The 26,192-nt window shown below is 43.2% G+C and overlaps 1 protein-coding gene across 1 annotated transcript; it reads left to right on the plus strand.

Annotated features, from left to right (window-relative positions):
• Positions 1 to 1,129: 1,129 nt before the first annotated feature.
• SPP2 (secreted phosphoprotein 2) lies at positions 1,130 to 5,971 on the plus strand (the record flags this gene model as incomplete). The annotated part of the gene is made up of 6 exons (XM_079538972.1): positions 1,130 to 1,214; positions 1,303 to 1,427; positions 1,962 to 2,084; positions 3,619 to 3,729; positions 5,462 to 5,516; positions 5,892 to 5,971. The coding sequence occupies 6 exons, from the start codon at positions 1,130 to 1,132 to the stop codon at positions 5,969 to 5,971; spliced, it is 579 nt and encodes a 192-aa protein (XP_079395098.1).
• Positions 5,972 to 26,192: the final 20,221 nt, after the last annotated feature.

Here is a 26,192-nt window from a genome sequence, read left to right on the forward strand (position 1 = left end):
TCTGTAAACAGCACTATATAAATAACTGCACTTCTGTTTGGGGTGTGCTTGCTTTGTTAAGGATCACCAAGGGCCTGACTCCACTCAGAATTAAAATAGAGGCTTTGCATGGATTCTGAATCTTCTTATTGACTGTGTGCATTGGGCCTGAACCCCACTGGGAAGAACAATTCTTGGTGCCCAATGTGGGGCTCCCAAAGCAGCCTTGTCCAGTCTTCTCATTGGTGTTGGCAGTGGAGGACAGAATGTCTGGTAGAGCCATTAGATATGTTGCCTGCACTTGGAAAGTGAGACCAGCAAGTGCTGAATGCCTTGTGTTGGAGAGGATACAGAGAACAACTTGCAGCTCGGCATTAGTTAGCTAAATGCTAAGGTGTCAAGTCTGCCCTGTCCCTGTGATTCTTTACAAAGCTTTCCACACTGAAGAAACTTTGTGATTTTTCAAAAATCCCATTCATCTATGTGCAGAGAGTGAGTGCTGAGCATTAGGAGGATCTGATGGGGGAAACCAAGTGGTCTCAGGCACTTGTTTGGTTAGCTGGGCTCTGGTTTGGCAAAAGAGGTCAGGGCAATGTGGGACTTCTTCAGGTGTGTGCTAATTAGCAAAGGGCTTATAAGGTAAATGGGCCTGGAGTCTGCTCTGTGCCTTGTGACTGGAGGATGTATTCAGTGCTTAGTCCTGATGGGTCATGGCATCAGCCATGTCCTGGTGTGTGGATTCCCATTCTGTTCCTAGGAAATCAGGGGGTTCCAGTTCCAAAGTGCTTTCTGTTGTGCCTGGGACACAAAAGTGTTGGTAATGGACTAAGGAAGGTGTTGTCTCACCCGCTTTCAGGCTAAAACTCATGGCTAAAAGTGGAAAAAAATGACTACATCTGCCACTGCCTGTGGAGCTATCAGGTATCTAGCGCTTCTTTTTAACCACAGTGCTAAGGAAAAATACTGCAGTCCATCTCTTATCAGAGAACTACTGCTAAATGGAGAAAAGCTGACAACAAATATTTACTCTCAGATCAATTCTGTTTAAAGTGCAATGTTTGTAGCAGAGCTTGAACACAGGAAGGTCAGATATAGTATCAAGGCTGCATGCATATAAAGACAGGAATATGCAGTGGACACTCTTGCTTAGATGGGGAAAACGCGAGAGGATTTTGAGAGGCACACTATGAGGAGCTTGATTTTTGTCCTCACTCTGAGCGTTTTCTCATGTTCAGGTAAGCTGTTCAGAATTTTTCAGTCCTTTTTCATATGGCTTAGTTAAGAAAAACAGTGAATTCTAATGGAACTGTGTGTCTGCCTCAGGGTTTCCAGTGTACGATTATGAACTCCCTGTCACAGAAGAGGCTCTCAATGCTTCTATTGCAAGGATCAATTCTCAGTCTTGGGGGCCAAACCTGTATGGTGTTGTCAGGAGCCACGTTAGACATGTGAGTGCACAGGCAACAGAGATCCTTTACCTTAAATATGCTTTGCTGACTTGGAAAACTGGTTGGTGGTTTGTTTTTTGTTTGTTTTTTTTTTTGCCTAATCTTGGAAATGCACATTTAGCTGGAGTTCTCTGATGCGTCTTGGAAGAGTGTGGTCTGAGGCACTGTACAAAGCTATGGCTTTAAATATTCTTTGTACGTGCAGTTTTAATCAAAAGCATGTTTGGAGCTCAAATTGACCACCCCTACAATAGAAGACTTTGATGGATATCCTTAAAGATTTAGCACAAAAATTAATTTAGAAAAGAGCTGGTGTTTCTCAAATACCTCCAGCTGACTGTTTTGCTTTGGGCATAAAATAATGTGGATTCCATCTGATGGAGGTATTCAGTGCAACTGAACATCTGCCCTCTGGGCGAGCACTCTGCATAAGGAGCTGACAAATAGTGACTCTACAAGCTGCACCAACTCAATGTTCTGCAGTTTTGTGATTTGCTTTCCAGGCTCTGCTTGATTTGGCCTTTCTCTTACCAGGTTGACATGTGGAACAGCAATGATTATAGACTAGAGCTGCAGCTCAGTATTCGTGAAACAGAATGCACAAAAGCTTCAGGAAGAGACCCGTTTACATGTGGCTTCAAAGTAGGGCCTTTTGTGGTAAGTGTCTCTGGTGTAAGTGGGAAACTCCCCTCAGTGCAGGGTGATCTCTGGACAGGTTGAAACACTACTGATTGGCTCTCAGAAAAAAAAAAGCTCAAATACAACCTGCAGAATAGAGTGGATATTACATGGGAAGGGCCATGTTGAGAAACTCTTATTTCTGACCAGTGAGGAATACATGAGCTGCTCTGAGCTGAAACAAGAGGATGCTTGCCTTAGAATGGCATGAGATAAAAGCGTCTGTGTGCTTTGCAAACAAATCCTGTAAGGAAAGCATAGCTGCTTTTACAAGTTAGAGGATGGTAAAACTGGTACTTGACCTGATTTATTTTCTACCATGCATGTAGGCAAGAAGTCAGGAACAAGGAGATGAGAACAGAGTTGGCAGTCTGTATAGGATGGTGTGCAGCATCCTCACAGCTTTGTGCTGCAGCATGTAGTAAGGCATGTTGATGTGAGGTAGGGATGTTATGCTGTTTGGAAGGTTGCAACAAGGAAGGGCTTGGCGACTAACCACAGTTCTTTTACTCTCCAAATTCTTGTCTCTTTTACTTTATGAATGACTGCCAAGTTCACCTATTCTTCCTGGGCACAGAGTTTAGGGAAGAGGAAGGATTTTGGGAAGGCACTAAAAAGGTGGAATAAAGGCTTTTGTGGTAAAGAATGAGTTGTGCTACCAGCAATTGGAGGCAGTTTATGCACCAGAGAGAGAGGCAGGTGTCTCTTTGGGTATTACTACTCTTGAGTTGAGTGGCTTTTGTGTACATAGAAGGAACAACACAAAACCGATGAATGTTATTAAGTTTTCTTCCAAATCAGAGGGATTGGTGGCTGTGAAGTTATTACTGCGTCCTAAACGGACACTATCCCATAGCTCCCTCAAATCCCAATCAGAGGGCACCTGATTAGATCTACCTGTTTTAGATTAGATTAAATTTGAGTGAAGGCCTGGAATTGGTTCATCTTGATGTGTATGCTGAACATATTCATAAAGATTGAATGTAAAGGGAGGTGGCCCCACCTTAGGCACGACGGTTGGGTGATTGAGAAGACACGTCCTGTTTCTCTTCTTGTTGGTGCAATGCAGCATGAAAGATGTGAGGATGTCAGATTTCCATGCTTGGGTGCAGGCTCTGCCAGAGTTTCTGTCAAATCAGAGAGACAGCTTCTTTAATGGTTGTTCACCTTCTAGAGGTGGAGCTGCCATCAGCATCGCCCTGGGTAGATTTTCTGTTCGTGATAGGTGATGCTACAGCCATGAAAAGGTTTGGGAGAACATTTTTCCTAACACTACCAGGTTCAAAGCTTCATGCAGGTAATATGCAATTATGGATCAGTAAATTGTGTGAAGTTATACACCGCTAGAATATATTGACCTGGCTGACAGAATTTGTTAGGCATGTTGCTTCAATTTTGTCTTCTTGGAATTTGATTAATAACCCCCTGTGAAGATTTCCCACTTAAACTCCTGTGGAGTGCTTTGCACTGTAGCTTTGTTCCACCAGATTCACTCTATTTTTATCTGTTACAGCCAACTGCAGTCTGCAAAAGTGTTGTGGAAGTCTCCAGTGAGCAGATTGTGAATGTTATTGTGCGATGCCATCAGAGCACATTCAGCTCTGAATCGATGAGCAGCGAGGAGGTAAGGAAGTGAAAAACTGCTTTTTTGCTACCTGGGAACATAAAAATTCTGCTTATCCTCTTTCAAGGAGAAGTCAGGTATTTAAGTGTCAAGTGAATCTTTACAACTGGCTTTGACACTCTGAAGCAGCAATTCAAGGACTTTCACATGTCATATCACTTAGCAGTGTTCCCACGTTGACAGTGGAAAAACTGAGGCGTGAGGGAGCATGGAATTTGCCCATAGTTCATCACTGTGTCCCACCCAAAATGTAGCAGTCATTTAAGTCTTGAGTATTTTTTCTGTGTGCTGTCACGTTGCCAGAGGACACTCCATCCCAATGGTGGCATGTGCCACGGAGTCTTTATTCTGTCCTTACTCAGATGTCTGGTAACCTCCTTGTTCTGTGCTTTCTGTGCTGTGGAAGCTTCTGACATCTATTTAGAGGCAACTGGAAGTTTACAGCATAAAGCTGTTTGTCATTTGAAATCCAACTGCCTCCTCTAATGCTTCATGTTCCTTCCTGTGAGAGGCTTGACCTTGCTCGATGGATGCCTGAATGGAGTATGAATCTCTGTGACAGTCTGGCACATCCACCAAACGTGACACTCTTTCTCCATTGAAATATACACCATGCCTGTGCCTGGAAAATAGTGATTGGCACATCTTACAGACAGAAACAAATTCTGGCTCTGTTATCAAATCACTCAGCTGAGCATGTAATCATAGTATAGGTGAAGAGAGTTTGCTCCTCTGAGATTGATGATCCACTCATCTTTACTTTTGAGCTCTCATCCAGTTTCTAAGATATGATTAAATGCTGACCCAATCACTAAATCCTTGCTAGCTGCTTTCAGATTGTACTAGTATCCAATTTTTCCTTGAACTTATTCTTGAAATTGTATGCCTGCACTTACAACATAGGCCTGCAATGAATACTGTGCTTGAGGATTATATTCAAGGAGTGAAGCTAGTTTCACAAGCAAGGTGGTAGAGGATCTGTGGGCAGCATTTTCAGTTTTGGAAGCTGCACGTGGCGAAGGATTCCATATCATGTTCTCTTTATTTGAACTGCCAGCTTTTGTTCAGAATCTCTTCTCAGACGGAGATAGTAAATGCACCACAGGAATTCTTGATTTGCTGAGCAGAAAGGCAGTGTGTGAAGTACTGAAATATGTACAGCAGTTTTACATGTTCAGTCTGTCCTCTGTGTTAAGCGTAACTCTCATTTAATTGGGCACTAACTATAAACACTTGCTTATATAAGCAGAGCTCTTCCTGCAAGTCTTCTTTAACTGTCACTTAAAATTCAGTGCTGCTGCCAATATTCCTGCTGGGGGATGTATTTCCTACAAATTTAATAAGGAATAAATGCTAAGGAGAATTATTGCACATGAAAAAGAAAGCCTTTCTGAACAGGGCTGCACTGCAGCTCTTGGTCTGTGGGTTGTAACTCAGTTGAAGAGATCTCAGGTTGGCTCACTGTGAATGATGTTGATGTAGTGCTGGTGGTATTTGGGCAGGAGAGGAGCTGTGATTGAGGTTGAGGTCATACTACTGCGATAGGAACCTATACAAAAAGAATATAAAGAGCTTTAAAAACAGTAATTTGATGAGTCAAAGAGATGCCTTGTGTAGCTAGAACAAACTAATTCGGCTCTCTGAGTCCTGTTCTCTTGGCTGTATCTGCACTAAAGGTCAGGTAAGGTATTGGGTACCAATTTCTTTTTGAAGAAACTGCTTTAATTTACAGATGATGCATATGCTGATGACGGGCCCAAGCAAGCGAGGCAGCAGTCGCTCTGAAGGTAAGCCCTTTCTGCCATGCTGGACACTCCTGGCACAGGTTGGTTTGCCATTTGCATTGGCCACGTGGAGGTCATCTGTCTGAGAAAGAGGAAAATACAAAAGGCCAGCTGTTTGCTCAGGTCACATCCAGCTTCTGTTACTGTGGAGGGGTGCTTCTCACTGAGAAAGTGGTGAAGGCATGGGGCTGCAAGACAGGGCAATGCTGAAGGTATAAGCTTGCAGCCGTTTTCAGAATTGATGGATTTGTGTTTTCATAACCTGTACTTGTGTGCCAACTTACGGTTGCCTTGATGTGCAGAATGCTGAAGAAACTTGCTTGACAGCATGCAGCACTCATGCATGTCTCCATGTTCTTTCCATTTTTGTTTCTGAAGCCTTCTCATCCAGGGGAAGAGGCCGCATCAATGGCGACTGGAATAAACCTGATCGTGTTAGCCCTGGCAAGATCGAATAATGCAATTTAGGTGAGTATCATATAATCACAGAATGGCCTGGGTAGAAAAGGACCACAAAGATCATCTAGTTTCAAGCCCCCTGCCACGGGCAGGGTCACCAACCACCAGACCAGGCTGACCAGAGCCACATCCAGCCTGGCCTTGAATGCCTCCAGGGATGGGGCATCCACAAAACAGTACACTTGGAGTACAGCTCCAAGTGAAGACTTTATGCACGCTAAGTTTGCAGGTTTTGAGGCAGAGTGGGAAGGAGACTGCTCAGGATAAAAGACTCCTTTGGGAACATACTTCTTGACTGGGAGCATGTTAAAAGCCATTGCACCAGAGGCTTGCTTATGGGGGAAATCATGGTGTGTCACTTGGCAGTGGGAACTTGAACAGGGCATTAACACAGATAGAGATGAGCAAGTCACTTGCCATCTTTGTGCCAGTACTATCTTCCCACCTACAGCTTGTTCCCAGCTTCAAATGTCTTTGAGCTGAAACTAACTTAACAGGGCCTTGAGGCTGCATAGTTCAGAAAAAAAAAGAAGAAAAAAAAATTAGTAGTAAGGTATCCAAAAGAACAGAGAAGCAGTTTGCCCAGGGCAAGTGTTTGTTGTAGAAAAGCTGTGATGGAGGTGTTTGGAGCTCAGGTAATGGAATAATAGTGAAAGGTACACTAGATTCAGTGGAGCTGGCAAAGCTTAACCTACAGAAACCACTTTAGCTGACCTACTTCTGAAGCTCTGTGTGGGAGAAGCTCTCATTTCTGCTGGTGTGTTACCGACCATTTTATGGAGTGAAAAAAAAAGGCAAGTGTCTTTGAAAGCATTTTAGCAGTAGAGAATGAATGTCATGCTCAGGCATGCTAAGGTGATTTAAAATAGTTGGAAAAGGGAGAGGAATTATTGGACACTATGTCTGTGCAATCAAAAGGGTTTCACACACTCACTAGCAGGTGTTTGTCCCTGTAGAAACTGACTACAGAATGGAATGCTGCATGTGTGGAGCTCAATTCAGGCCCTCTGCCTTTGAAACAACAGTTTTAGATGTTATTTAGCAGTGGTGACTCACCAACAGCATGTTATTCATAAACATATCTGTGGCAAATCTGTGTGTGCTGAAGGAGACGTGGGGCACGTCTCTCTACTCTCATAGAAAATAGACATGAAAGGAAAACACAGTCATTTTGTTAAGTCAGGTCTTTGTAAAAATGCTTTCATTAAATCTGTATGCTATTTTGGTTTAGCCGTGAGCCTGCAAAGGTGCTGGTTTTATTCCTCTTAGAGGGATCTCTGACTTTTCTGAATGCTTTTGAACTTCCTCGATGATATGCAGTGGTGTTCTGGCACACGCTCTGCATCCAACACATATCAAAATTATTTCACGTGTTTGAGGTCAAGGGAAGTTATTCATGACTTTTCTTTTTTCCTTGTGTTTCAGTAACTGTGTGAACATGGCAGGCAATATTGCAAGCACATCTATGATGGCCATGTTTGCTAGGTCATAGGAAATACGTGCTGTGCTGTGAGATAGCAGTAGCTCATCTGGCGTGTTCTCTCAGATGAGAATATTTTGGAGGAGGCTGGGGAAATGGATTTAATAATAGAAGGCTTTCATCTCTAGCTCAATAAACCTGCTGTTGACAGGCAAAGCTAGACAAGTTCAGGTAAGAAATGAAATGTGATTCTTTTTTATGCAATGGTGTGGGTAACTGACCGCTGCAAGAATTGCTAAGGCAAGCTGCTGAAAGAACATTTCAAGCTGGAGTTATCATTTTCTGAAGTACATCGTCTCTTCTTTTTGGCTACAGGAATTATTTCAGGAGAATCCTGTGTCAGATTGTACGCAGCAAGCTAGGCTGTAATGGTCTCACAGGTGCTTTCTGTCTCTGTTTCTATTTATTTGAATGTGCCAAATATTCAAGAGGAAAAAAAATCAATGCAACTGTTATATAAAGGACGTTTTCAGGTCTGCAGTGTTCAGACCTACCGACCTGCTGCTGCCAGCCAGGAGTTATCAAATTGCATATGAAAGAACCACACCAATGACTAAAGAGCTTATTTCATTGACAAGTGCTAATCAGATTTTCTGGATTAATTTCCTAGTGCATCTCTGGAACTGGGGAGGCTGTGAATATTACTTGTCGTGCTGTGGACTGGCCTCTCCAACAAATAACTCGGGCACGTGAGCAAGGGACAGCAGGAGAGCCAGCTGCTGTGCAAAGCTATTGCAGCTTAATAACCCGAGCCTGCAACAAGTGTTAAAGTCGCTGATTAGATATAGCACACATCTAGCTCTGCCAGCCATGAGCCTTTAGTGCAAGGTGCAGTCCAACCTGTGCCTTATACCTGCAGTCACCAGCAGTGCTTGGTTTCCTTGAGCAGAAAAATAAAGCATGTCATTGCTTGCATTAGATGTGTGGGTTGTGAAGAGTTCTCTTGCTGTCGTTAACCACACAGGGAAAGTGTTTTGTTTGTTTTAACATACAGCGGGATTCCTTCTGCACAAAGACAAAGGGCTGTGATTTCTTCCTGGAGTTTTCTGCATGTTCTTAAAATGATCCTCTGGCTGAGTTCTCATGTGACATAGCTGGCTGGAATGTGATGGTGGCAGTTGGCCTGGCAGAAGCCAAAGTCAATAGACTGTCATCCTTGGCTGTTAGGGCTCTTTCAGTGAAAGAATGACTGGTAATATTGGGCCTCTTCCACTCATACCCAAGAAATCCAGGCTCCCAGTCTCAGAGTGAACTGGATCCTTGTTTCTCCTACTTCCAGAAAAGCAGCAGTGCAGCAGCATGCATAGCTCTACTGGGGCACAAAACTAGAAGCTTTTATGCCCCGTGTTATTACAAAGCCATCAGAGGGAAGGGAAATCCCTGCAGAAGGGAATCTTTTGTGTAATGCATGAGCTCCACATCCCAATCAGCTCTGAGAGCAAAAGCTAGAGCCCATTTACCTCCCAATGACAGGCAGCCATTGTATTCCTTTTGCCTTGGAGCCTGTGATTGCAGAGCTCTGGGTGTTATCTGGCATTTATGACAGGCGGTAGGAGAGAAGACAGCATGCCCTCATATGTTCTGACCCTTTGTCACTATCACATGTGTGAACATTTGTTTCTGGCACCAATCTGACCTGTAGAATTGACTTCCAGAGAATTTTCACATTGCCATGGTTACAAACATGATGGAGATACAGTGCAGGCGCTCATGTGTCCTCTTAGGAAAACGGATCTCAGATTCCTTTGTGCATGTTTAATTCAAATGCATTTCTCAGAAGACCATACACCTGCTTATAACCTCAACCACCTCTGCTTTTGAGACTCTCCAGTCTGAGTTGGTTTGTATCCACTATGTTGCTTGTGCTTTTTCTAGACCCCAGAGCCTGGGTTTATCGCTCTCTCTCTCTCTTTTTTTTTTAAAACGCTAATTAGCAATTAACGTGACTTTTTTGGACACGTGGTGTTTTGCGTATGCAAAACAGATTCCTCATTATGTGATTGTGATGATAAATAATAAGCAATTCAGTAAAGTTGAATATCCTTTTTTCCTGGGCTGTTTGGTTAATTCTGCTAAGCAAGCAAATTTTGAGCTATGACTTTTCTCCCCCACCTCCTTTTCTTGGATGAGATTGGAGGATGAGGAATATCAAGATTCAAGGATCATGGAACGAATCATAGAATGGCTTGGATTGAAAAGTACCACAATGATCATCTAGTTTTGACCCCCTGCTAAATGCAACTCCTGCTAGGATGCAACATGTGAAACGCAAACCTGATGCAATTTCCTTCTCTTTTTCAGGAAAAACTATTCTGTGATGAAGTGGGTCTTTCCTTAAAACCTCCTTCTCCTTTACAGCCAACTGGCCATTGGATGAGTTCGTCAGGTGCTGAATGGGTGCTCAGTCAGTAACGTTCTGACATATTGCAGCTCATCAGAAGGACTGTCTCAGACACCTAATATAACTCTGTCCAGTATGTGTTGTACTATCTCATAGCAATGATATTAAAGGATCAAAGGATCGCTGTTGCATCTTTGTGTTCTGCATTGCTCTCCAGGTACTTATAATTTTCTGCAATGCTTGCAGCTTATCATGGATTATTCCAGTGTATCTCTCTTCTGGAAAACAAGTCTTTTCAGTCTTGTCCCTTTCTCTGCACTCCGTGCATGTGTCTCCCATCTGCAGTCCTTTAGGAAGGGACTGTGCATCTTGGCTTTTTTTTTTTCTTTTTTTTTTTTCAGTCTTTGCCATGAAGAATGAAAATCTAGTTTGCTCTCTGGTTACAATTAGGACAAAAACATCAATGGCAGGGATTTGTCCATCACTCATGGGATATACTGCCAGTACACTGTTACTGCGATGCATAGGATATTTAGATTATAAATACACAGTTATTGTCTGAGCTAAAAAATCCTTCAAGATGTTCAAGAATGAAAAGTAGGGTTGCCTTTGACCTCCAGATGTGACCCTCATGATGAAGGAGTAGGAAAGGTCTTCTGATCCGTTAGCATTGATGTTATGGGTGTCATAGAGTCATAAAGCCATTAAGGTTGGAAAAGGATCACCCAGTCCAACCACCAGTCCACCCCCACCATGCCCACTGACCACATCCCTCAGTGCCACATCTCCATGGTTCTTGAACACCTCCAGGGACGATGACCTCACTGTGAGCAAGAAGTTCTCCGAAGGGAGGATTCTGTAGTCATGTCTCTTGGTCACGAGGGCAGGATCTGCAGTCAGGCATCATGGTAGCACATGCAGGGGCTGTAATATTTCTTCTTGACTGATTATAAACTGCAATGAAAGGCCACCCCTCTCCACTGCACATGGGTCACCCGTATGCTAATCATCTACGTGCACCTCGCTGCAAAGTTTGCAAAGCAAACACTTTTTTTATTTTCCCCAGAAAAATGGATTACAGGTACTTTAATCTCCTTGCTGTATGTACACAAATACCTTCACAGCCAGAAGCTGATGTGACATCTGCTGTGCAAATGTTGCTCTGGGGCTGCGGAGTAATATTTTGTCTGCATTACTCAAGTCTTCTGTGGTCTCAGTGCTGACTCAAGCACTTGTTATTCCAACACACTAATGATAGTTGCTATGGGTGTTCCCTTCCAACTCTGCGTGTCTGTTCTGAGAAGCATCATCCATGTCCAAGAGCAAATCTCACTGGGACTGGTGCATGAAACCATATCAGCGTCCTGATTCTGTTTGCATTCAGTGATGTCTTCACTCCCATGGGCTCCAAGTACTGTGAAAGACTCCAAAAAATGCCCATGTCAGAGGGAGCCAGCCCTTTTTGCACTCTTGCACCAAGAAATATTTTGACATACTGTCCAAATATCTGTTCTGCATCTGCATGCTCTGTTCTCCACGGCCCCTCTCTGCAGCATCTCATTTTATCCCTGTGGAAGAAGGAAAACTGTTGACTTTTTATTCTCAATGAAAATCTGATTAAACCTTCACTCGTGGCAGTTGGTTCTTTTAGAATTGCAGAATGTCAGGGATTAGAAGGGACCTTGAAAGATCATCAGTTCCCCTGCCAGAGCAGGAACAGCTGGATCAGGTCACACAGGAACATGTGTATTATCCTATGTAATGATAGGCTTAGAGCATGTTACCCTTAAATCCATGTTTATGAGCAAAGAGAAAATATACACAAAAACAAGAAATTGTTAGTGTTACTGAAATCTTAACAGTTGAAGAATTTGTTCTCATTCAATTGTTATAGAAGGGGAAATATATATATATGTGTATACATGCATACACATATAATGTTTTAATGAAACAGTTAAAATATTATAGTCACACTTCCTAGCACCTTCCCCTTTTCTTGCTTCTATGCTCACTCTTCCACTGCTTCTCTGGGCCCATAGGTTGCTGTCTTCAGCCTGGTAACAGGCATGCTTAGGCCATTTGCCAGCATCTGGGGGCATTCGCTAGGATGACTGTTGGCTGCTGCTGCTTTACCACACTGTGATTCATCTGGGTCGTCACATGTTTTTTGCTTTTGCAAACCATGTATTCTGTGTATGAGGTACTCTACACATGTTACTTGGGGAGGGGAGGGGGGAAGGGGTCTCAATGCCCTTCTTGCCCTTCCATCAACATGTGGGGAAACATGATGTAGTGGGCATGGCGGTAATGGGTTGACAGTTGGGCAAGTTGATCTTAGTGGTCTATTCCCACCTTAGTGGTGCTGTGATTCTATGAGATACCTGGGGATTTGTGCTCCAGGGCAGCACAGCATTTCATTTCCTGGATCTTCTCTTTGCCATCATGTGCTAGAATTACTGGCAATTGTGAAGCGTTTGGTGCTACGTGAAAATAGTCTAGAAGTGTTCTCAAAGGTGGAGATCATCTTGAGCAGCAGCTGGGGGAAATAAGCCCATGCTCAGAAGAAGCTTATTTCTCATCGTGGAGGAATGCGAAGATTTCCTGGCATACACCTTACTGTCAGCAGCTTAATCTCAGGTGAGTGACAAACTAGGCTGACCTTTGGACGATCCCTCTGAAATGAAGGATAGGCCTTCATAGTTGAGCCTGTTTCCTAATCTGGGGCAGTGAGATGTCGGGACTTGAGCAATTTTCAGCCTCAACTCTACCACAGAATGCGCACTTCTCAATACATTTACAAGTGCAGATTCAGCACAGAGGCTCAGGAATTCTTAAGGAAGCACAGCTGTGCTGAGGATGGAGTACATCCCTTGCAGCAGCCAATTGGTAGATGATGCTGAGCTGCTGAGGATGTTTGTGAGCCCAGCTCTCTGCTTCCACATCCCACTGGTAGCAGTGCCCACTAGGTGTCAGGATTAAACAAATGCAAGGTTGATGCAGTGGAGAAAGAAATTCTTCTGATTCTTAGCATTTTTTTAAAAATTCCTGACTTCTACCCTGCTGCGCCATAAAATAACCTGTGGGGAAGAAGAAATAACTTGTGGGGATAGACCTGTTTGTTTGAAGGCTGGAGAGAACAGGGGAAGAGAAAGGAGATGTGCAAAAGAGTCATGGCCTACCCAGAGTGCTTGCATTATGTGAGCTTATATTCTGCTCCAGGCACAAAGTTAATTTTACTTTTTAATGCTGAAGTCAGTAGCCTGTTCTCTTTCCTCCATGACAAACTGCTGCTTTTTGATGAAATAGTCATTTGTCACATTATCCATCCGTGAGTTGCCTTGGACTAAGGCTGTAAGATGCCTTTGGTGGGAGCAGGATGCTGGATGTGGAAAGGGCTTAACTGTAGAGCTGCAATTTCTAGAGGCTCAGGTTTGATATAAGGCTGTGGGACCTGGAGATTTTCTGGGCCATTTGATGGAGGTTTCTGCAGCTGATTCTACAGGATTCATGGGTCAGGGAGTACTTAGACACAGCCTCTCCACAGCCTTCAAGTACTGCTTGTTTTTCAGACCTTCATGCTGAAACCAGATGCAGCTGCATGTACCCACCTTGACCACCAACATGTGGTTCTAGGGATTCATCTGGATGTTCATTGCAGAGCATGTCAGGGGGAGGTGAAACTGGAACCAACAGGGAGAAAGTTGGAAACTGGGATGTTCTGTTGGCTTCCAGAGTCTGGAGAGGTTCATGGCACTAGCTGGCTACAAGATCTGGGGCTGAAGCAAAAGGCAACCTGAAAAACTGAGTCTGGCAGGATCCCAGGGACCACAAATAGTGATTAATGACAATTTTAAAAGGATCTTGTCTGTTTTCTTGAGAGTGAATCTTTTTGTAGGCAGTTGGGTAGGTGCTGCTGCTGGCTGAGCCTCCAGATCTGGGATAAATACTGAAGAGAAAGAAACAGCCTCCAAAAGTAAAGGCTATTAATTTAAATGGGAAGAAAAAAAAAAAAAGTGAAACAAAAAAACAGAAACCAGCCCGTAATCTCATTAAAAACAGGCACTGAGCAAAGGTGATCAGAAATATTTAATCCTGGAAATTAAAGCATCCAGCCTTGCGTCCACACTGAGCATACTGACTGAAATGATCTAGGAAGTGCATTTGGCACATGGCAACATCATGAAGTCTTGCCAGTGTTGTTTTTGCAGGGAAAATTTTGGATGCATCAGGAAAGCAGAAGCCTGATGTAGAGTTCCCAAAAGCCTTCTGACAGGCCTTTGTGGAGAGAATGCCAGAGGAGTGACATAGGCGTGATCTAATGAAGCATCATGGCTCAAAAACAGGCATGGACAAAATTACGAAGTGAGTGGATGGCACCTGACAAGTGCAGCTGGGGCAGAGTTGGTGGTTGCAGATAACCTCTGGGAATGCAGTGGATGGCTGTTGGGTGCCTCCACAAGCATCGTGTTTGTTTACAAAAGGGCTACGCCTGTGGGCAGCAAAAGCCTCAACGCCAACCATGAAGGATGTTGAAACTAGATGAGTTTTGAGGTCCTTTCTAACTTAAGCCATTCTGTGACTCCACGTTTTCCTTGTGTGTCTTAAAGGTTTCTAATTTTCCTTGGTGTTTGTATATTGAAGGTGGTTTTGTTCAAAAGTGAGACATTGTCAGGTATTTTGTGAAATATGGAGGAGAAAAGAAAATGGAAAGATCTCTGGTGTGGTCACTGATGCAGGGGCTACGAAGGAATATCTTACACTGTTCCTGCTTAGCACAATGGCCTTAAAGAGTATTTTGAGGGGAAGAAACACTGAATTTATGAAATGTTAGAACTGATAACAAGAGCTTTTGATTTGATTGGTTTTCCAAGCTAGTTTAAAAATGGTATTTTATGAACTGTAACCCTTTTATCTTGTTGGAAGGAAATGAAACGAACGCTTTTCCATCGAACTGTTTCACTATCTTGAGTTCCCTAAATGCTTTTAAAAGATGTACCAGCCCTGATGGTGGATGGCCAAAGCAATGCCATTCTCTTTCTGTCACTGGAGCAAGGCAGCAATCATTTTTCAACATGTGAGCATAACCAGAGCACTTTGAGCTAGGCTAGGGGACAGTATCTGTTGAACCCTACGTAGCCAATAAAGTAGAAAGATGGGAGGATTGCCAGGGCTTGCATGGCAAGGGCACAACTGACCTCACAGAGGTGTGTGAGCATATATAAGAGATTCTTCTTGGATGCTGTCCACCTGTAGTTCAAAGAGTGTCACAGATTTAGTTCTTTCACTACAAGAGAGTGGAAAAGGGCCTTAGCTTTCTGCTTCAGAATCCTTAAGAATCTCCTTAAGAACAACTGTTCATTGTGACTGTATCATAGTAAAAGGACTTTCTCATTGCTATCTCCGATTTTACAACAGGCAGCGTTCTGACTCTTCTGAATTTCTTGTTCTTCTCTGGCTGCAACAACTCTCCTAGAAGTTGCCAGTGATCTTGTTTCCCTAAAAATCCCATCTTGAGGATAGCCTAATATATACTGAGAATATTGCATGGTCCCACTATGAACAAAAGCAGAGATACTCAGTGTGGTGCTCCTGCTTGCCATTGGCTGACATTTGCAGTGCTGGCTCTGCTGGAGAGCAGCTTGGAGCAGGAGACTGGAGTTCCACTGGGACGCACTGGTGGGCTGCAGCCTGCCATGCTTTGAATGCGAATGCTGCCAGTGATTCAGGAAGCTCCATCTGTTTTGTATTCACACCCATGCTTGGTTTATGCAGCATGGCTCAGGGCTTCAGAGGCCACTCTGCCCAAAAGCGTGGCTTGTGAACTCCTGGAGGAACTGCAAGACTTGGATCTGGATCTTAAATCCCTGGAATTTAAATCTCTTTTCCAAGGATAGTTGATGCATCAAGGAATCAGTGCATCAGGAATATTGGGTCTTTTGGCCTGCCTGGTGCTTTCTGGAACCTTGAGGTTCAGATCCTGTTCTGCTTTGATGCCAAGGCATAGAATCACAGAGTGGTAAAGTGTGTTCTGAATGGCTGAGTTCTAGTGTGGGCCAACGCTCCACCAGTCTCCCTTACGTGAATCCCACCCATATAATGTAACCCCAGGACATGGTGTTGCATGAAAATTCTGCTTCATGCAGCAAACAAATGCTTTGCAGTTATTAGAGAGCTATACTTACTCGCCAGCAGGGATTGCTGCCCAGTTGGCACCTACTTGTTCTTTTGAGCTCACTTTTAGAATAGAATTGAGCAAGTCAGTCACCATCTGGTTCCAAGACACTAAGTTTTGTGGAAAAAAAAAAATAAAAGAAATCCTGGCTCCCCTCCTTTCTCCCCCCGTCCTGCTCTTCACTGATTCACAGCCAGTTCAAATGTGCAAGTGAAATGCAAGCTGAACACACAAAAGGCAGGGAGACGAGGCAGTTCTGAAACTAGGTTAGAGATGAAATGAGCCTGATATTTGGCAGTTGTAGGCAAGGTTGGATTACCCTGGGGAAAGGGCTTGAAATGATTAATGGAATGGTGTTATTAGCCTATCATGGGATTGCATTACTGCTTGAATTCTGAAGACAGAAATTGAGAGGAGCTGTGTGGGTGTGAATGATGTGCTGTGGAAGAGAGAGCGCAAGAACAGTGCTTCCCAGAAGGCAAGTACATCCCTTATGGCAACCTCATGTTTGCTTTGTTGCACCCGGTGGGGTCTAAAATATGCCCTTCTCTACTACTTCATTAGTGATTCATCATTTACTATTGGGTAAATCCATTTGCACGGCTCTTCTTTCTCATTCTAGGTGGCTCAGAAAGCAAAGAAGGCATTTCATTTTACAGACTGATATTTGCTCTTAGCTTTGTTGCCATCCAGAGAACACCTGAACAGAGCAGATCTTTTATTTTTCAGTCGGGTCTGCTGGTCTTCCTACTGCCTTCTGGAACCTCAGGGTTCAGATCTTGTTCTGCTTTTTTTTTTTTTTTCTGGCAGATTCTTATTTCAATAAAGCAGAATGTTGGTGTAAGTTGTTCAAATAACAGCTAATGCTGTTAAGTGGTGTTGTGATCCAGTAAGAGATTGATCTTTGCTTATAACTGCTGTCAACCTCTTGGAGAGGGAAGCTTGGAGAGCAGCTTGCAAGAACTCTTGGTGTCTGCTGTTAGATTAATAGATTGGGGCTTGGAATAACTTAACTGTGCTTTTAAGGGGTTTTTTTTTGGTTTTGTTTTTGTTTTTCACAGTTAAATATGCAAATACAGCACTGCTGATTAAGTCCAAATGTTTACAATACAAAATACAGCTACTCAAACTCTTGTTCAGCAGGATTTAGTTTGAAGAACCAGTTTCTTTGTTCCCATCAAATGACTTCCATATTTTCAGAACTAGAGACTCATGCATGAGATTTCTGGGGCTCCTGTGCCCTAACAAGTGCTTGCCTCCTATTGCACAAGCCTATAGCTTGAATTGCATCATGAAGATGCAGTCTCCCAGAAGTTGCAGCTGATGGGAGCAGCTGGAGGCTGAGTATGCGTGCTCACGTACGTGTATATGGTCATAGATATAAAGGTGGCTGCCTTTAGAAAATTTTCTTTTCCATTTTTGCCCTGAAGTTCTTCATCTGTTGTCAATTAGGAGGATGATGGACCTTCTGCAGAGCACTGGCAGCACCATTCAGATTAGACAACTGAGATGGCCTTTGCACTTGCAGTTCTGTTGGAGAGATACAGCTCATTTTTCAATGTAAGGTTTGTCTTGCCTTCTTTGTACTCTAATGAGAGCATGAACAAAGTTGGTTATTTCAAAGTCCTCTGTCAGGTATGTTAATGACTGTCACCCCTCACCCCCCCCAAAAAAAAAAACCCACAGCAAAACAAAACAGTGGTATTTCTAGGATTGTTTCCAGATGCAAAGATGTTAACATTTTCTTTGATGATCTATATTACATCTCCTTCTAATCAAGATCCCAATGATATTTTGATTAGGAGAAAAGGATATACAGAAGTATTACTTGAGCTGGAAAAGAGCTATTTCTTTTGTTAAGTGGTGCTCCTTCAAATAAAACACTTTTTGATGGCATGGGATGCCAGTCACAAGGAGACACCTCCTACCCCATCAGGAGAGAGAAGAGTAATGGAGAACAGCTTCAGAGCTGCCTGCTCAGTGTAGGAGGACAGCTATGGCCATCCTTGCCTTCTAACAGCATAAGAACCCTGTGTAACCCTGGTGTTTACCCATGGGAAACAGCTGTACTTACATTCATGGCACAGAAAGAAAGTAGTGAAATTTGCGTTTGCCTTAGAGATAAACTTTTGGAGCAGAAAAAATGCATTTGTTTCCAGCCTTCCATTGGATAGGGTCTTTTCTGTATTGAATAATGTGGAGTCCAGTACATTAAATTCAATATTTATCTTGGGCTTTTGGTTTTTAGCAATAGGCCACAGACAGAGGAGCTTTCTGATGGAAGGAGCTGGTGGCTCAAAGCCTTCCTGTGAAGGGCAAGCTCTTGTAGCACAGGTAATAAGCTAAGCCAGGGAAAAGGGCTACTGAGTGAGCCCTGTGGTCTGCACCCACCTCTCCTGACCCAAGAGATGATTCCCAGTCTACAGGAGTCCTATGGCACGAATGAGGTCTGAAAGGCCTTAGTGCTGCCTTTTTGTCTCCCACCAAGCTGTGTTGAACTACAAATTCCCACAGCTGGAGGAGAGAAGATAACAGCAAGAGAAATGACCTCTAATTCTTAAACCCACTGAGTGAGATCTTTACCTGCTCCCAGAGGTCCTGCTCTCCTAAGCACTGCCCAGCTACAAAGTACAGTGAGTCTGTACTTGAAAGGAAGACTGCAGAATGGGCAGCCAGCTGGGCTGACTTCATGCACGCAGCCTGCCCAGGGCTGCTATTCATGCTGTCCAGACAGATCTTCTCCTGTCTGCTGTCAGCAGTGCTGTGAGTTCCAGAGCCTGCCTGTGGCACTGACAACAGATGTCTCTAGCAGTTCAAAAGCTTACACGATGCTCTGAGTTTCCCTCTCTGTGGTGTAAGCGGAAGCACAGGAAGATGCTGCTAAAAATATGTGATAAATCTTCTTCTCCGTGTTTTAATACGTCGCCTAAAAAAATCCACTTGGCAGCTTCTCAGCACTGGAAGAAACCTCAGCAGCCTTAATACCAGATAGGACAGCACAGAAAGGCAGAGGCACAGCTAGAGCCGAGCTGTCACTTTAAGCAGGGATCTGACACGAGCTGGGTCCTCCCTCACAGACTGCTCACAGCAGTGTTCCCTAATGCTTTTTTGGTAAGATTACAAATCCTTTGCCTGCAATTTTTAATCTAGGGTTTAAGATTTCTAGCGCTCATTCCTGTAGGGTAATGAAAATCTCACTGGTATTCTCTTCTCTGATGCTTAAATATAGGCAGTGTACTGAAGGTCTCCCATAAAATAGTTTTTTAATTATAATGGAAAGCACTGTGTTTGGTGACCTGACTTGTAGCCCAGCCAGGTTCAGTGGTGTGTTCAAGCCAGAATCAAGCCAATGCTACAGCCAGCTGAGATTCAGCTCTGCTTCCCACTTGCTTCTTACAGTGAAGCCTCTACAGAGTGACAGATAGCTGTCATGTCTGAAAGAAGCAGCAGGAAAGTCAGGAGCAAGTTTGCGTTGGTGTTAAAGCGGAGCTCCTGCAATGCATATTGTTCCTATGCAAAATAATGATCTTACAGTGCAACTGGTTCTGAAGAAGCAGTAGCAAAATCATGGTTGTGGACCATGAATTGACATTGCCCAATGCTTTTTGGGGATGCATACGTGTAAGCATGCAGCTCCCACTGGCACTTAGAGTAGCATACATGAGGTGGCAAGTTTGTCCTGCTTGCCAGGTTATCACCATAAAGATAGATAGTGCAGCTACAAAAAGCAAGTTTTTGAAAGCAGCATTTCTTTTTTTCTTTAAGAAAAAAATCTAATGTCTCAGGCAGGTTTTACGACTTCACTCATGCAAAGGATTCCTAGCAAATCAAAGATGATGACAAGATTGAGCCCTGCAGAATCTAAGTTCCCACAATTACTGCTGCAAAGAAAGCTTCCAAAATGCTGTCCAAGTGGATTTTATTGCCTTGGCTGACAAGTGACAGGCAGCAAACTGACTCAATTCCAGAGTTAGTCAGGTTTGAACTCTGGAACTTTTTTTTTATTTTCACTTCCTGGGAAAATGGCATTCAGTCATGTAACTCAAAATGAGTGACAAAAGTGGTTTGCTTTAAGAAAGCTGAAGTGGAACTGGGCCTGTAAATGTAATGGGGTGTTTGACAGTCGCTCTTCAACTCCATTTTCCAAACTGGAGTAATGATGAGTATTACAGCTCATTAGAGCTCAGCCTGACTCATGCTTGAGAGTCCACCAAAGCTGGGATGGTATTGGCTTTATCCATAGCAATCAGCATCTCTACTGCTGCAACAGCATTACTGACTCGCATGCAAAAATCCCAGCAATTCTTAGTTTATATAGAGGGAGACAAGTTCAGTTTTGCAGAGGTAAATTGCAGTTGGGTGGTGCTTTTGTCACATAATAGGTGTGTTGCTCCTGGTGCTCAGGGCAGCATGTACAGCTCTCAGCAGAGGCAAAGCCACGGGTTCATAGTTCCAGGAGAACAGCAAACTCTATCTCTCCTTTGAGAGCTGCAGAAAGGCCACACAACAGCCATTTGTGATGGTTTTATCAGCAGGTGACTGAAAAGAAAGAGCAATGACTCAGATTGTGTGGGTTTGCTTGAATTGTTAAGGATGCAAAAGATTTGCAGTACATGATTTAAAAAAACGAAAATTATCTTCAGGCAGAAAAATCAGAAGGTTGCAGAAGACAGGCCATACACTTGGTAGATCAAGTGATCATTTTGCATCAAGTCCAGCTGTGTCCCAGCTATTAGCTAAAGTTACAGCAGTTACAGCAGCCACTATCACCTGCTCCTAAGAGTTGGAGACATGAGCACTATTTGAATTGACTGTTCATCCAACAGAGAATTTGGAGAAAATTAACTACAGATGGAAATTTCTAGGGACTCCTTAATCCCTCTGCTGGGAAATGGAGACCAGAAGACTAGGTTCAAGTTGAAGGGTCTGCTCCTGCCAAAAGCGCTTGGATGCCACTTCTGACTGCAAAAACACCTCAGTGCTTTATTCCAAGGGCAAGGTATATGTTCCCCAGAAGGACTACTGATCTGTTCTTCTGATCTTACTGAGGGATCTGCTATTTTGGTGTGCAGAATGCTTGAACCTGACTAGCGAGGCTGGCTGTACTAGGTTAGATCCGAGACCTATCCATTTCTGTACATCTTTTGTGACAGAAAGCTGGCAATGCATACAGCATGGGACATTCCTATGCTGAGGTCCCTCTGAGTTGGCCTTGGTAGTTTTCTTTGCATAGTGTGTTCAGTTACAGAACACATAATCATAGGAAACAGAACATAGAATAGAATACAGATATATATAATCATAGAATATATATAATCATATAATATGATTATATAATCATAATATATATATGATATATATATATATAATCATAGAATACAGAACACAGAATCATAGGAAAAGACCTCTAAGATCATCTAGTCCAACCTACCACCAGTGTTGCCCACTAAACCACGTCCCTAAGTGCTACATCATTAATCAGTTTCTGCAGTATATCCAACATCTCTCACCACACAGTCAAGGCCAGCCCCTCCTGCTGAAAGCTAGGAACACCTTACTACTCCTGCCTACACAGCAAACTGGTTCTCAAGTTGCAGCCTGGTGAGATAAATACTGGAGAAAGCGACTTCTGAGAATGGCCCTAGTTGGCAAGGCAGCAGTAAATGCCACCATTCACACTATTAGAGGAATTAGAGGAATATTCCTATTGTTTGTGCTTGAAGAAGGATAGCAGGAAGAGAGGTTTTTTTCTCTCCACTAATGGCTCAAGCAATTAGCAAGATTTCCACTTTCATGCAGGGAATGATCACTTTTCATTTCTGCTGAATTTCAGAGTATAGCTTATCAGGGAGAGCAACACCAGAAGGAGGGTCAACAAAGTTCTTTACTCCAGAGTGCCAACTGAAATACTTTGATGTTCCAGAGCCATGGAGCTTTTGTTCAGTGAGCCGTCCAGCTCAACTTGGTGTGATGTGGCATGGGGTATTTAACAGAGATTGGCCCAGGCTTTTCTCTTTTGGAACAAGATCTCAGCTGGCTGAGCTGAAGCAGCAGCTCCTATAGCTGAGGCCCATAAACAGCTGTTACTGCTGTAGTATCTGCCAAGAGAGAAGGGAAGTGTGAGGACCATAGGCTTGAGTTTGTTTCGGATATACTACCCTGGCTGAGCAAAAAAGCAGCCTATTTTTATCAGCACAGAGAACATTCCTGCCCACCTCACAGGAAAATCGACCCTGCTACAGATTTCTTTTGCTGCTTTCCATTCCTGGGTGAGGCAAGAAAACAGAACTTCTGCAATGCCTTCGGGTTAAGTGCTAAAATCATGAATGCAGTTATGCAAATGTTGAAGTAACATGTACTCAAAGTGACAGCCTATTAAGCTGTTTTAATTCTCCGTGTTGTAAAGGATTTAGTAAACATGACAATGCAAAACCAGAATGAATAGGTGGTCAAAAAGTCTCAGGGATTCCCAAGGCATTCTGGAACAGATATGGGATATATTGACTGGAAAAGGTTACTGTTTAGCATGGTATTTCTTCATGCAATGTGGTGACTTTTGCAGACAATTACGCTCTACTAGAAGAATAAATTTCAGTGAACAGTTGATAAAATTCATAATTAATGAACTTGGCTACCACAGTTCTTACACTGTTCAAAAAGAAGACAGCATTTCACACTTGTTTTTCTAAATGCTAATGAGTTTGCCATTAATAGAATAAAATGGCATTTAGACATATATTGCCTAGGGGGAAGTATACTCTTCAGCTTTTTAGTGTCTGTACCAGTCTGTTTTCAGAGATAAGTCAAATTTGGCCTTCTGGGCAAGAAGAAGTAGGAAGACTAACAACAACTTCCTCCTCTATTCTAGTTTATCCAGAATGTAATTTCGAGAGCAAGACAAACTTATGCCAGGAGAATACCCAAAGCAAAAAATGGGTGGAACTGTCTGTGTGAAACAGCTGTCTCCTCTGAGATCAGTAGTCTGTATGCCTCCCATGACTGTTCTGCTGGAGAAAATAGACCTTTGCTGTGGTTTGTGTGGAGATAAGCCCTGTCCCATTCAGGTAGCAATGTGGGTGTTGGTTTGCAAGCTTCGGAAAGGCTCTGACTTTCCTGTGTAATGAGAGAGAGGAGTTTTGAAAAATGTTCCACCATAAAAGCTTTGGTGGATACCCACAGAAATACCTGGCTGGTGACCACAAGAAGGAAAAGCAGTAAGGAGAAGAACAGGGCACCTACTATCAGTGAAAGATCATCACCTCTCCTCTTTCTGCTGTGGTGATGAGGGGAGAGCAGCAAATATTGTCAGCCTGGACTTCAGCTAAGGCCTTTGTAACTGTCCACTGTAAGATCCTTACAGACAAGCTGTTGATGTAGTGTCACTGTGTTCAAGAAATGATCTGGATGTTTGGATGAGGTACTAACGGACATGATTTAGTGGGGAAATATGGACTGGGTGATCTTGGAGGTCTTTTCCAACTTTGGTGATTCTACGATGGGTTGAAAATTGGCTGAACAACTGAGCACAGAAGGTGGTGGTCAGTAGAGCAAAACACCACCTGAGGGCAAGAAACTAGCAGTGTGTGCACATCAGTGTAGCTTGGTTCAACTCTTTGCACTGTGTTTTCTGAAAAGAGGCCCATGCAGCATCCTGCAAAAGGTGAGCTCAAACATTGGTGCAAAGCTCCTCGTCCAAAGAGGGCTTGCTGTCTCACCGAGTAGAAGTTTGAGTTTCTCTTGGTTGGCTAACACCAGGAAAATGGAATGGGATGGAATAATGGAATGGCACATGGAATAATGTATGGGCTTTAAAATGGCAACAATAAAGACTTGGGCTATAGCTTGACAGCATGGATAGAGCTTTGTGAGATTGCACTGAGGTCAGACAGATTACGTGCAAGGTTGTAGAGTGAGACTAAAGGGAACTGAGTCAAAGCCACTAAGTTGACCAGTAGAAAATTAATTTCTGTAAGACTTTACCTCCTGTCTACCACCCTAGGGTTAGAGACAAGCCCTATCAACGGCTGCCTACCCTTCACAAGACATCTGCAAGGTAAAGCACCGTGCCCTCTTTCTCACTGTGTAGAAGCAGCATCATTTTGGGAGCCAGTGGGAGAAGGGGAGGCTGCATTCGTGGAAGGAGTGTTGGAATATTGGCAGAAAAAGGAGCTCTTGCAAACCCATATTTCTGGCTAGGCTTCCTAGGCTTCCAAGGAAAATACTGAGCTTTATCAAATTTATAGTTTGCAGAAGAACTCATGCATCAAGTGAGCCACTCTTACAGACAGCATTTTGGAATAGGTTTGTTTTCTTGCTGGCAGGTTCAGTGATCCAAGTAGGTGTGTTTGGAGGATAAGCAGTGGAGCCAGTAATTTGCTGCAGGGAACTTCTACCTGGCTGAACAGTCACTTGGAGTACTACAGTGCTGTCCAGTTTTTGCCTCTCTTGATTTCTCAGGCTAGCATTAATGGATTCAGTGCTTACTGAAAACCACAGAAGGCTATAAATTAGCTCTGGCTGCTCCGGAATCCAGGAGAATGTTAATGAAACAATCAAAGCTGAGAAAAGGTGACCTGGGAAAGTTTAATTAGTGAAAATGAAGGAAATTTCAGAAGCCAGCTCAAGTAGGGTAAAGAATCGTAATGTGATTAGATGCTCACATCTGTCAAGCCAGAGCAGGGTTTTTAATCTTCAAGCCAGCCTTCAGATTAGCTATGCCTTGGCAGGGATATCATAATTTATTATTTTTCATCTAATTGAGTGAGGTGGTTGCCTAAAGTTTGGCAAGTATATATCACCCAGGGACCTATCAGGGAGATCAGAGCATTTTCCTTGCCTTCAGATCTTAGGGTCTGCGTCTCAGAGGAAATAAATCTGTCTAAGGAGGCTCAATTTTTTCTAATAAAAATTACTTCACTTCTTCCCCACTGTATCTGCTGTACTTGTCTACCTTGCTCCCTGTTGTGCTGAAAGAAGATGGCTATGCAGTTTTGCACAGCAGCATGTAGGAGCCAAATAAACTCAGGTGCTGGGTCATGCCCTGTGTAGATGCACGTGCTGCCAATCTCAGGAAGACCTGGTTGTGCTCACTGAGGTGCTGTAACTTCCATTTACTGAGCTGTGAGACCAGGCCAGGACTAGTAAGAGGAAAGAGAAACAAAGGAGCTGCCTCATAGGTGGGGGCATCTAATGTGGATATGAGCACCTGGTTACCTCCCTCAGATCTACATATGTTGGCATAGGGTTTAATATTCCTCTGGTATCCTGATCCTCTTACAGCCTAATGCAGTTTGCAAGGCATAAAGGAAAAAAATGCCCAACGGATTCAAAGCAGGATTCAAAGGAAAAAGAATGACTCATGGACCATTTCAAATAATTGAAAGATTCAGATACGTAGAGCTCTATCAAGAGGTTGGAAGGAGTAATACGACACTGTCAAATTTGTTTTAGAGCTGGAGTTTGAGCAGCCTCATATAAAATTACAACCTATGAATTAAGCCCCAAAAAGATAACACTATCTAGGTCAAGTCCACATCTCAACTTCCAAAAAACTTCAGCTTCATTCAGCTTTTTTAGGCTTATATTTAATTCCGCTGCCTCAGGGGAGGAAATATTATTTCATTTTTTAAAAAGCCTTTTTTTTTTTTTTCCAGTTTTTCTTTAAATTCTTTTCCCTGTCACTCTCTTTCTCTCTCTTTTATTTTTAATGCAGAGAGCTTTTATCTTTGAAAAGAAAAAACTATTTGCCCAGCACTGCCTGTATTAGAGTCTAGTAGAGAAGATGCTTTGCTGGACAGCCACTATCGTGTCTGAAAAGTCATGGCAGTCTGCTCGTTGAATAGCAGAGTGGCACTGAACACATTGCTAAGCCAACAGCAGTAGAAGGTTCCTCACTCCTAGGCCAAGACTTACTTGTGGCAGCTTTCTTTACCATATATGTAGCATTGCCCTTGATCTTACATTTCTGACACAGGCCTGTGAAATGTATTGGCTAGTTGTACAGCTTCTCTGGTTCCCAGAGCAATGAGTGCCTGCCTTATTTTCAATGCTATTCTAGCTTACATGAGCAAAGCTTGAGAGATTATGGAGGTGTTGGTTTGGTTCTGCTAACCACAGATCATGTATATTCATATACATTAGTTTCTCATCACACAGGCTTATGCCCAGAGATGTAGAAACAACAGCATTGTCTTGCAACTGTTTTGTTCATCTTCATATAATGAGCAC

The sequence above is a fragment of the Tetrao urogallus genome (assembly GCF_951394365.1).
Source record: "Tetrao urogallus genome assembly, chromosome: 8".
NCBI lineage: Eukaryota > Metazoa > Chordata > Aves > Galliformes > Phasianidae > Tetrao > Tetrao urogallus.